Below are 12,173 nucleotides of genomic sequence, written 5' to 3' on the forward strand. Positions count from 1 at the left end.
GTGGGGGTGACTGGTTGGCGGGCACTAAGGAGGGCACTTGATGGGATGAGCACTGGGTGTTATTCTGTATGTTGGTAAATTGAACACCAATAAAATATAAATTTATTATTAAAGAAGGAGTAAACATATAAAAATGAAACACTAAAGCTACTAGAAAAATACACAGATGGATATTTTATCTTCTGAGAGTATTGAAAATGTGTCTGAGCTCAGAAACCACAGAGGGAGAAAAACAATAAATTGACTATATAAAATTTGAAATGTATATATATATATAATACATACATATACATATATATATAGAAACCAGGGTGACATTTATATCAACTATACTTCAGATAAAGAAGGTTGAATAAGATCTTAGATTTGAATATTTTAAGCTGCATGTATTTTTATAGTTGAAATATTCTGTATTTAAGAAATGTATAAGATATAAAAGATTTCCATGAACAAAAAATGTGTAGTAAAAGACAAAAAGGAGAATATATCAATTTGAAAGGGCTAATTTTGTTAGTTTTTTTTTTTTATTCATGAGAGAGACACACACAGAGAGAGGCAGAGACACAGGCAGAGATCCCCGAACTCCAGGATCACGCCCTGCACCAAAAGCAGAGCTTAACCGCTGAGCTATCCAGGTGTCCCTTAACATAGATTTTTTTTAAAAAGATTTTATTTATTTATTCATGAGAGACAGAGAGAGATAAAGAGGCAGAAACACAGGCAGAGGGAGAAGCAGGCCCCATGCAGGGAGCCCGACATGGGACTCGATCCCGGGTCTCCAGGATCACACCCGGGGCCGAAGGCAGGAGCTAAACCCCTGAGCCACCCAGGGATCCCTTAACATAGATTTTTTTAAGACAAACTAAATGGCTAAATATAAAAATAGGCTACAAATATGAACAAAGAGGTCTTAAGAAAAATATAAAGGCAAATGACCATAGGAGAAGATGTTCAGCCTCACTATTAATTTTTTAAAGACAAATTAAAATGAATATATTTTTTGCCCATCAGATTGGCAAAAATGTAAACAATTTGCATCAGTTTGAGTGAGGATATGAGGCTAGAGGTACTGTCATATGCTGTTGATGATGGTGTATATTTGAGCAGCATCTTCGGAGGGCAAGTTGACAGCATCATTCTGATTTAAAATGTGCACACCAAACTCAACTGTGGGGACACAGGGAAGGTCCAGATGGCCAGAGGAGCAAGTACTTGAAGGAAAGAAGAAGACAGGCAGGAGTGCTGGGCAGCTCTGTCCGCATCTCCGTTGAGGGGCTTCCTGTGGGTCTTGCCGAATGCACTGCAGAGAAAGTAAGACTGTGGAACAGACTGAGCTGCAGGGAACTGGAAGATGCTTTAAACTCTCTTCTTTTTTTAAGATTTTATTTATTTATTTATTCACAAGAGGTGCAGAGACACAGGCAGAGGGAGAAGCAAGCTCCACGCAGGGAGCCCGATGCGGGACTTGATCCCGGGAGTCCAGCATCATGCCCTGGGCCAAAGGCAGGTGCTAAACCGCTGAGCCACTCAGGGATCCCTTAACCTCTCTTCCAAACTCGTGCTCAGTGTCTGTCCTTTTTGGAAATTCTTCCCTGGAGGTAGATTTTCTGATCTGAAAGACACCATCCTTCAATCTCAAGGCCATCTTAGCACCTTTTGCTCTCTTTTCTCATTCAGTGACTCAATGTTGAAACTGGTTGCAGAAACTCCTACAGACACTAGGGACACAGTTGCCACTAGGTGGAGACAGAAGAACACTCAACAAATGCTCATTCTAAAATTGAGAGCTCATGGTCTAGAAAGGAAACATGGAAAAAGTAAGTGGAAGAAAGATATTACATGTTTGCTGCTCAACCTTGAGTAAGCAACTGTCTTATTCTTGGGCTGCTTTCCCATGCCATGACCATCTCTTCTTGTTTCTCCTGATGGTGGCCTGGGATGTGACCTGAACTGAGGGTGTGGTGGAAATGAGGCAGCTCTCACCACTAGATGACACTATAGGGGAAGGTGGAACAAGCTGTCAGACAGACTCTCCATTGACTGCTGTGTCTGGAGTCAATGTCACGAACAATGCACATGAGCTTGTGCTTCACATGAGCTGGCCGACATCTGTATTCCCAACATCTCCTCCTACCATCCTCATTAGCCAGCTCTTCTTTCTGGCCTGTTGGTGGAGATTTGAGTCCTGAGGATGTTTTACGCAGGAAGGTTTTGAAGTTATCCCACACTTAGTCACCCGTAAATTCGGTAGCTGTTGGTAGCCGCGGCTGCCGCCACTTGGGTAAGAGATGCAGGAGAAACGTGTTGCGGGAGAACAAAGAAGAATGAAGCAGATCCACAAGGATGAGAAGTGGAAAGAGAAAGGGAGTCCTAATCATGTTTGAGCCTCTGGTTCCAGTTTGCTCCTGAGGACTGGCCACAGTCCTGTCCTGGATTTCTGGGGGACAGCTGCCCACTTATAATAAATCCCTGTGGCTTTCTGGGCTAGTTGTAGTTGGTTGCTGGTGCTTTTGACCAATGAAATCCTAACTGGTGCATCTGTTTGCTCATCCTTCAGAAGAAGGTCTATGTCTACCAGAATTAGGAATTAAGAGGGTTCCATCAAATGCAATGTTCCAGTTTTTCAGGCAGGGTGAAGGAAGATGGAAGAGTGTGTGTGGTTCTATTTTGCCAGCTAAGAGATCTGGTTAAATGTGAAGTGTAGTGAGGGAGGTGAGCCTGGAGCCCAAGACGATGGCAGCACAGTTTCTTTTATGATCTTGATGTGGCAGTCGGTAGGCAGGGTGGGCACATTTCCCCTCAGAAAGCCACTCAGTGGTAATGTCTGGCTCTTTCCCAGGGCTTGCCAAATGCAACCGGTACTAGGTGGGAATAAAGATTCCCATAGGATTCTTCTCAAGGTTGGGCTTCCAGAGGTTTTGCTGTGGGACCAGATTTGTCTCCTTCCTGCAGCTGCCGCATATCCCAACTTTACCTCCATCCCTGGCCCTTCTCAGTTAGTGGATATTATTCCCTAAGAAGCTCTGCTGACTCTGCCTTCAAAATACTCTTGTACCCTCTACACAAGAGCTACTGACTGAGACTCACAGAACAACGATACTCCATGTAGTAGGTTGAATAATGTCCCCCCCAAATTCATGTCCATCTGGAACCTATGGCAGACCTAGGAAACAAATACAGTCTGCAAGTCAATGGTGGTCACAAGATGTTCCTGGCCTGCGATAAGTACAGAAATTAAGTGTGTATGCAGGCAAAGTGAGTTTATGTCTGCTGAATCTAATAATAAAAAATATGCACTTGTATTTAGTACGTCTTTTTTTCAGTTAATTTCACTAATAAATTCTACTGTATTTTACAAAAGTACCAATCCATTATAGATTGGAAATATTATTTTATTAGAAATTTTTAAAAGGATTTTATTTATTCACGAGAGTCACAGAAAGAGAGGCAGAGACGTAGGCAGAGGGAGAAGCAGGCTCCCTGTGAGGAGCCAGATGTGGGACTCGATCCCAGGACCCCGGGATCACGCCCTGAGCCGAAGACAGAAGCTCAACCACTGAGCCACTCAGGCGTCCTGGAAATATTATTTTAAAAGAAAAAAAAGAAAGGTCTTCCACCAAAAAGAGTTGAAAAGCATTATGCTAAACAACAGCTGGCAGCAGCTCTTCAGAGTTTCTGATAAAAGGCTGCTGCTAATACGGCTGTGCCTTCTCCCCTTTATAATTTTTATTTCATTTGTCATGCCGGGAGACATCTGGAACAAGGATTCCATACCCTCAAGCTACTATATTGCCCAGAACTTCTAATTGCTTTTGTGTTTTGTTGTGTCAAAGTTAAAACATCTTTATTAATTATTCTGATACAGAAGTAATACAATTTCGAGTTTGGGAAGGTGACAGCGGTGACAATAACATCATTTTTGACTCTTCACAACCCTCCCTCAACCCCCACCCCGAAAAGAAGAGACAGAGAGAGAGAGAATAAAATGGCAAAACCGTAAGTCCAAGGCAACATCTACAACAAAGCAAGGTGACAAGGGTCCCCATAAACTCTAAAATCTGGACTAGCTGAGACCAAACCTACCTACTTTCAGGTAATTCCAACTATGGACTTCTTTGTGGTTGCCCAAATACAAGGTAAGAAAATAAAGAGAACATATCAGTCTGTAGCTAACATTTGCAAAACACGGAGACTGTTGAAAAAAACAATCAACCAATATGGTTGAAGCAATATGGTCCATAACATTTTAACCAAATACGTGCATACAGTTCCTCGGAGAAGAGCCCCAGTGTCACAGCTGAGGACCCAGTGTGTGGTTTCCTCATGATCCTCAGGCAGGCATGGGACCCACAGCCAGCATGGTGCAGAAGGGGGGTGCTGGAGTTCACTCTGGGGACCAGGATTGCTAGCTAAGAAACCAGCAGAATTCTGAGGCCCCTAATCAGGACTGCATTCCTGTACACTTAGCACCACAATTTCTGAGAAATTCAAATACTTAAACATAAATATTAGCGCTTAAGTTGAGAATTTGGAGGAGTGAAGAAGGGCCAGAATTCTGAACCAGCTGAGAGATACTACGAAAGTCCCAGCAGGTGGGGAAGCAAAACACAAAAACCTTTACACTGGTAAAGGCCGGTTGGTGGATACAACCTGCTATAGGGGCTTCCTGAGCTTGCTAATTCCCTATGCCTCTCTCCCAGTCTAGACCTGGAGCAACACACTGGAGGGAGGTTTGGGGTCCGCAGAACAGATCCACATCTCCCATACAGCTGTCCCCAACCTAGCTGAGTGGAAAGAGAGGAGAAAGAGACCAAATCTCCCACGCTCAGAACCTTTGTCAAAGTAACCACTTGAAGAAACGTAGACCTTGGGATCCCTGGGTGGCGCAGCGGTTTGGCGCCTGCTTTTGGCTCAGGGCGCGATCCTGGAGACCCGGGATCAAATCCCACATCGGGCTCCCGGTGCATGGAGCCTGCTTCTCCCTCTGCCTGTGTCTCTGCCTCTCTCTCTCTCTCTCTCTCTCTCTCTCTCTCTGTGACTCTTGTAAATAAATTAAAAAAAAAAAAGAAACATAGACCTTTCTACATGCTGCCGCCAACACTGTATTGCACTGCATCTGCATGTGGCATCTTCTTCCTTGAGGAAGCCAGGGGAGAAAAGAGTTGCCTCCCTAACACACACACCTAACATTTCACAGATTTTTAAAATCGATTTACCTACTGGGCTTAACTATCAAGTCAAGGGGATACCCACAGCCAAAAGTCTACTCACTCTCCTTTCTCATTCTAATTATTTTTAGCCACTATTGTGTAACATATCTCATCTGAAGTTCTGCAAGAGCAAATGACAACTATAAAATACTCTAATACCAAGGACCCAACATAGAAGATTTCCCAGCTGTAAACCCATAATGAACTTCGTGGGAAGACAAGACAGTTCAAAAATCTCCTTGCAAATTTAAAGATATCAGAGCAAAGCCCAAAATAAAAGTCTTTTGAGTTTATGGACTAAAGTTGAAAGAAACTGAAGTCCCAAATCGTGCTCTCCAATGTCCCTTCTGCTCAAACTGAGAGGTTCTGGATGATCAGTGGAGAGCTCTGCAGTGTGGGCCACCATCCACGGGAATGGGTGCTGTTCACTCAGGATCTCAGCAATGAGATTATTTCATTGCCAACTCACCCAGGATTTTCCCCTTTCCAGAGTATAAACAGTTCATAGAATGTGCACAGATATCCACCCCTGGCCCTACTGCTACCAAATTTGGAAGTCATGCCCATGCCTAGTCCCACCAGAATGAAGCTCCCAGAATTCGGTGTTGTGTTGCCCAAAATCCTATTGGAATCTGTGATGTGTAACTGGAAGGAGATGCAGAAAATGTGGGTAGTTGTGAGCAATGTGGTAGCTTGAGCGGTCACTATTTAGAGCATCTAGGAATTTGCACAGGTAACAACTTCAGTACTTAGGTCTCATTCGAGGTGCCCTTTTTCTCCAAAGTGTTCAATTTAGGTTTTAAACCTCTTTATTTTCCATTCCTCCCTGGGTAATGGTGGTGTTAAAGGGGACATGCAGACTACCTTGTGAAAGGGCAGGCCCTGTCAGTCCTGAGCCACAGTGCTGTGTCCCCGCCCCCCGCCAAAGACTTTTTGCAACCTTGACCTCTGTCTCCAGGCTAGATCTCTCTCTTGGGCTCCCCTGATTTCTGTTGAGCCGGCTCAGCTCAGCTCAGGAAGGCTCACTGACTCTGTTTTGCAGGTCTCTCTCTTTCCCTTAACGATACGTGCAAGGCAAGATCATGTCGAGGAGGTGTTCCCAAAGCCTGTTACATGGCCTTTGTCTCCCTTAGAAAACAGAGGAGCATTTGTATTAAAAACTGTGGCCAAGAAGAGTGAGGAGCCAGAGGGGAAGAAGAGGAGGGTAGGGAGGTTGGAAGAAAACCACACACCCATCCAGAAACCACTGGGATGACTGGGGGGGGGGATGATTCTAAGCACAAACAGGGCTTCGTGGGGGTCCAGTTTCCTATTTCAGGGGGTGGCAAAATGCTGGAGAGAGGGCCTTCTCCTTGCTGCTGCCCAGAACCCAGCACCGTGCCAGCCCTCCAAGGACTAGAAGATTCTGAGACATGACAATGGCTTTGGCCTGGGCACTGGTATTCCTAAAGGGGGCAGTGGTGGTAAGGAGACTTTTACTGAGCAGTTCTGTGGGCAATGGGAGGGCTATGGTCGGCAGCCCAGAGCAGCTGCAGCATATAGACTGCTTGATGATGCAGGTGAAGCATTAGGGGGACCCCAGAAGTAAAGTGGATCCTGTTTTACTAAGATGCGGGCCATGATACAGGTGGGACATTGGGCTATATGTAGCCTGGGAGCGGGGAAATGAAGGTATTAGACAGAAGGCCAAGTCCACTGAGTTGTAGTGTTCTCAAGAGCTCACAGTTTTTATTTCCCACCTCATTCAGGTAAACTATGCTGGCAACTCGGGTGCACATCAAAAATGGAGGCCCGGAGAGCCGAGATTATGCCCCTTTGTAGTCATTACAAAGAATCACAGATTCTCAGCATTGTGCATTGCAGGGGTGTTAAAAAGCCACCAATCTGGGTTCCATGGCCCACTCTATGTTCCTTCCTACCAAGGCTTGATTGCTTGATTCAAATCCAGACAAACCTGTACACTCTCTGCCTCTAAGATAAACCCAAGACCCATTCGCATACCTTTGATTGCACAATGGGGGTGGCAATGTCAGCATATCTGAGTCAACTACCTTGTCAAGACCTATATTGTATTTTTTGCAAAGGAAACAGAAGTCAGGGACGCCTGGGTGGCTCAGCAGTGAAGTGCCTGCCTTCGGCCCAGGGTGTGATCCTGGAGTCCCGGGATCAGGTCCTGCATTGGGTTCCCTGCAAGGGGCCTGCTTCTCCCTCTGCCTGTGTCTCTGCTATTCTCTCTCTCTCTCTCTCTCTCTCTGTCTCTCTGTCTCTCTCTCTGTCTGTGTCTGTGTGTGATGAATAAATAAAATCTTAAAAAAAAAAAGAAAACAGAAGTCATCGGGTTTGAGTTTGAGTTTAGGTTCAGGGATATGACCCAGGGAAGGCACTCCCCTTGGTGGGGGACCACAGGGACAGCCTCCTTCCTGACCTGTCCTCTAGGACTTCCAGAGTGCTGCCTTCACTACTATTAAACTCAAGTGACAGACCATGACAACTCCTCTAAAGACACTCCCTTCTTAACAACCTTCGGGCAATATTTCTGAGGGCTTGTTCCCTATGGTCCAGACACACCGGAAAGCCACCTTCTGGGCTCTGGGAAGCTGTGCTGCAAGGTCCAGGCCACCTGTCGCTGCCACTGCTCCCTGAAGATGGGCTGTTCCTCTTCATCTAGTTTCCTCACCAGCAGCAGGCAACAGCAGAAGAATCTCCGACAGGCTTCTCCCGGATTTCCACTCCACGCACTGACCTGCCCCTCCCAGGTAACAGCAGGGCTGTTCATGAGGAAAGACCAGGAAGGACACGCTAGCTGTGTAGCGGGGCAGCTGCTCTGTGCTCCACGTGGGGAGGTGCTTTGTACCATGGGGCACGATAGGAAACAGCACTTCAACACATAAGTAATAAAAGACTAAATTATCATTTTTTATGTTTTATTTCCTTTTGTTCGTAGATTATATTTGTTATTATGTGTGATTTAATTATAATTACATTATAATGCATCCATACTGTAGAACGTAGCAGTTAAGAAAAATGAAGTTAACAAATATACATTGATTGGAAGCTTCTTCCGGACATATTATTAGGTGAAAACACTAAGGGGATTAAGTTTGTATACTAGGATCCCATTTAAGCTTTTAAATGTGTGAGCATGGTGAATATTTATGTATATGTGTGCGTGAATGTGTGTGAAAGTGTCCATTCACATCGTGTGCATTCACATGTACGTGCATGTATGTGTGTGTTGTGTGCGTCTATATATGTGTATATGGATATGTGTGTGACTGTGTGTGTTTGTGTGCGAGTGTGTACCTGAGCGCGTGTGTGTGTACATGTGTGGCTATGTTTGTTTTGTACGTGTGTGTACACATCTGTGAGTGTATGTATGTTGTGTGCACCTGTGTGTGAGGTATGTGTGTTTACACACACAGGACAAAACAGGGAAGGGACTGCACCTTGGCTAAGGGAAAGTAGAAGCAGGATTAAAGGAACAGAAACTTTTACATTCACTTTCACTTCTCGCTCTTCAAGTGTTAGGATTGTGTGTGACTTTTACATTCATTTGTGTGTTTTTCACTATTTTCAAGGTTTAAGGCTCAAATCAAACAAACCAATCCCCATATTTCCACAGCACTGCTACGAGGAAAAAGAGTAGAAGTGATTTGACTTCGCAAAGCTAAAGCCAAGGGTCCTATAGCCCAAGGAAGATGAATGAGAATCTGGAAAATGTGCTCTCACTCACAGGCAGTTATCAAGGGACAAACGGGCTCCAGGGAGGCTGAGAGCAGAGAAGCCAGGCCAGACTGTGTGCTTTGCCAGGACAGGGGACTGCAGGTGGGAACTTACTGTGATTTCTAGTCAGGGCTGATGGTGTGAGTGGGAGCAGAGCATGGGTCTTCCGGAAAAAGGCCTCAAGACCATGTGCTCTGAAGTGAGGAGTGGGCAAGTTGCCCTCTAGGAACCCATTCAGCCCTAGGAATCCAAATGCCAGTTAGGTCAATAAAAGCCAAAATAATAGTGTAACACACAAGTGATCGGAAAACTCATTGTCTGGGCCAAGCAAAGCTATCATCAGAATGGGTTTTCAGGGGCACCTGAGGGGCTCAGTTGGTTAAGCTAAGTGTCCGACTCTTGATGTCGGCTCAGGTCATGATCTCGGGGTTGTGGGATCAAGCCCCATGTCATTGAGCTCTGCACTCAGCAGGGAGTTTGTTTGAAGATTATCTCCCTTCCTCTCCCTCTGCCCACCTCCATTGCGCTCTCCCTCCCTCTAAAGTAAACAATTGGAAAATAAAATCTTAAAAAAAGGGATGGGTTTTCAGGTTTCACTGAACCCACTTTGAGTCTCAATGGCCCCAATAAAAATGGTTTGCCTAAGTGAGCTTCTGTCCTGTAGGTGACAACTCCACCTCCATGGGACCCTTAACTCCTGTTGATTCTAGATCTGTTACATCTCTAGAAGCTTTAGAAATCTTCTCCTCTCTTCTACTCTGAGGAAGGGATGCAAAGGAAGAAATCTCAGGCTAAACATAACATTTCTTACTTGTAATTTGGCTCCTGCCAAGTGAAGAAAGGAGCAAACATGTCCCCCAGATGTCCAGGAAGCTGCTGGGTCTTTTCTCCTCTCTCCTGCACTCTGGACACAGACCAGCCAAAGCCATTGTCCCACCAGGTACTCAAACCCCCATTGTCCTGAGAGTTCTCATTCCCACCCCAACTCTCTTCTAGCTCCTTCCTGTTCACTCCCACCCCGTGACCTGGCTGACTCCTTTGCCCTCTGTTCCTCTCACACCCTCCCCGGATAATCACCTCAGCCATTCCCAGTAATTCACTCAACGGCTCATTCAAGCATATGTTAGGCGCCTCCTCAATTCCTGGCCGTGTACTAACTGTAGAGGATGAGAAATGAACAATGAGCATTTATTCAATAAATAGTTATTGATACTCCCAATATGTGTAAGCCAATCTTTGAGAGGTTGAATAAGACACCATTCTTGCTATCATGAAACTTGCAGGATGATAGGTTACACAGGGAAATAATAATAATAAAAAAAACAGGAGTCAGTGGTAAATAATATGGTTGGGGAAGCTCAGAATGCTGTGGGAACCTAAAAGAGGGAATAACCCAATCCAGGGGTCAGGGTAGATATCTGGAAGGAGGTGACACATAAGCCAGGGCCCCTCTGGGACTAAGGACCACTAAACCAGAAAAGGCAACAACTACTGCAGGTCATACTCTTTCCTCTCCTGGGATTCCTGGGAGTTTATGGTAAAGGAGGGACGATACAGACTATGCACAAAGTCAAAAGTGTCTTTAAAATCAACTCACCAAAAATAAAATAAACTCACCAGACCTTACATTCTACAAGAATTCCCTACAGCATCAATGACCCTGCAGGCCCAGCCTCTGTTTAAACCTATTTAGCAAGATCCAGCTCAGACCTTCCATCCCCACTCAAAGACAACTCTTTAAAATGTGAAAGAAAGACTGTTATTAAGATCTATGGAAAACAAGTCCATATGTAGACTTTACTCATCCCACTTCATTTTTTATAATAGCTCAACAGGTGAACTGAAGTGACATCACAGTGAACAGTTCATTCTCAGTGAACAGAGGGCAGAATTCAGAAATCTAAGAGAATGAAGAGAAGTGCCAAGCCTGGCAAAAGGAAGTGGAGGTTCCCACAGAGCTGGCTACACTCCCATCTCTAGAAAGGGCCCTAGGGTCTCCCACGACTTGGAGAATTGCTAGAAAACTGCGCTTTTCCAGCCTAGGAGTTCTACAGAGGAGAATGTAGGATGGCCCTATTGCAGGCAAACCACACCTTGAACTCTGAGTTTATCATCTTGGGCTTTGGGGACCTGGCCGAACTGCAAGTCTTCTTTTTTGGACTCTTCCTAATCATGCATCTTGTCACCCTAGCAGGGCACACAACCATTGTGCTCATCACCCTCATTGACTCCTGCCTCCAGACCCCCATGTATTTCTTCCTTCGTAACCTGTCAACCATTGAGATTTGCTATATATTGGTGATTGTCCCCAACATGCTGGCCAATTTCTTATCCAGGAGCCAGCGGATGCCCTTCCTGGGCTGTGCCTTGCAGATGCATCTCTTCATCGCCCTGGGTGGTGCAGAGTGTTTCCTCTTGGCCGTGATGGCCTATGATCGTTTTGTAGCCATCTGCAACCCGCTGCGCTACACAGTCATCATCACTAGGGCCCTCTGCCTGCAGATGCTGACTCTGGCATGCATCAGTGGCTTTACACTCTCACTCACCCTTACTACGCTGATATTCCTTCTGCCCTTTTGTCGGTCCCACGAGATCAATCATTTCTTCTGTGACATCCCTGCTGTGCTGTTTCTGGCCTGCTCAGACACAAGAGCCAATGAGATTGCGGTCTTCCTCGTCTGCATGCTCATTCTGTTGATTCCTTTCTTGCTGATTCTGCTCTCCTATGCGTTCATTATTGCTGCCATCCTCAGAATCCACTCAGCTGAGGGAAGGAGCAAAGCCTTCTCCACCTGTGCTGGGCACCTGCTGGTCTCTGTTCTGCACTATGGCTGCGCAATATTCATCTACATTCGCCCCAAGTCATGCTACACCCCAGAACAGGACAAAGTTGTGTCCTTAATCTATACCAACGTAACTCCCATGCTCTACCCTATGATCTACAGTCTGAGGAACAAGGAAGTCAAGGGTGCCCTCAGAAGACTTCTGGAGAGCTATAGCCAGATGAGGCAGCTACCCAATGCAAGGTGAAGGGAAAGATGGGGTCTGCCAAAACGAATGTGCCCCCTTTCAAGAATCCAATTGGTCATCCCACAGCACACCCCGTGGCTCCACTCTGAGGTCTACTTCATGGTTCTGTGCACCTGGACCTTACAGCCCCCTTTCCAGTGGCCAGAAAGACAGAACGAATCCTAAGGCTTTTCAAGATGTGGCAGTTCTGGGATATTTGTGGATGTTTCA

The 12,173-nt window shown here is 45.6% G+C and overlaps 1 protein-coding gene across 1 annotated transcript; it reads left to right on the forward strand.

The window, feature by feature from the left end:
• Window positions 1-11,000: 11,000 nt before the first annotated feature.
• LOC121482544 (olfactory receptor 10V1-like) lies at window positions 11,001-11,963 on the forward strand. The gene has a single exon (XM_041740427.1). It carries the CDS (start codon window positions 11,001-11,003, stop codon window positions 11,961-11,963), a length of 963 nt encoding a protein of 320 aa, XP_041596361.1.
• The last annotated feature ends 210 nt before the right edge of the window (window positions 11,964-12,173 follow it).

The sequence above is a fragment of the Vulpes lagopus genome, chromosome X (genome assembly GCF_018345385.1).
Source record: "Vulpes lagopus strain Blue_001 chromosome X, ASM1834538v1, whole genome shotgun sequence".
Lineage (NCBI taxonomy): Eukaryota > Metazoa > Chordata > Mammalia > Carnivora > Canidae > Vulpes > Vulpes lagopus.

Coding starts and splice junctions, on each gene's coding strand:
- LOC121482544 (XM_041740427.1), top strand. CDS start 11,001: ATGGCCCTATTGCAGGCAAACCACACCTTGAACTCTGAGTTTATCATC.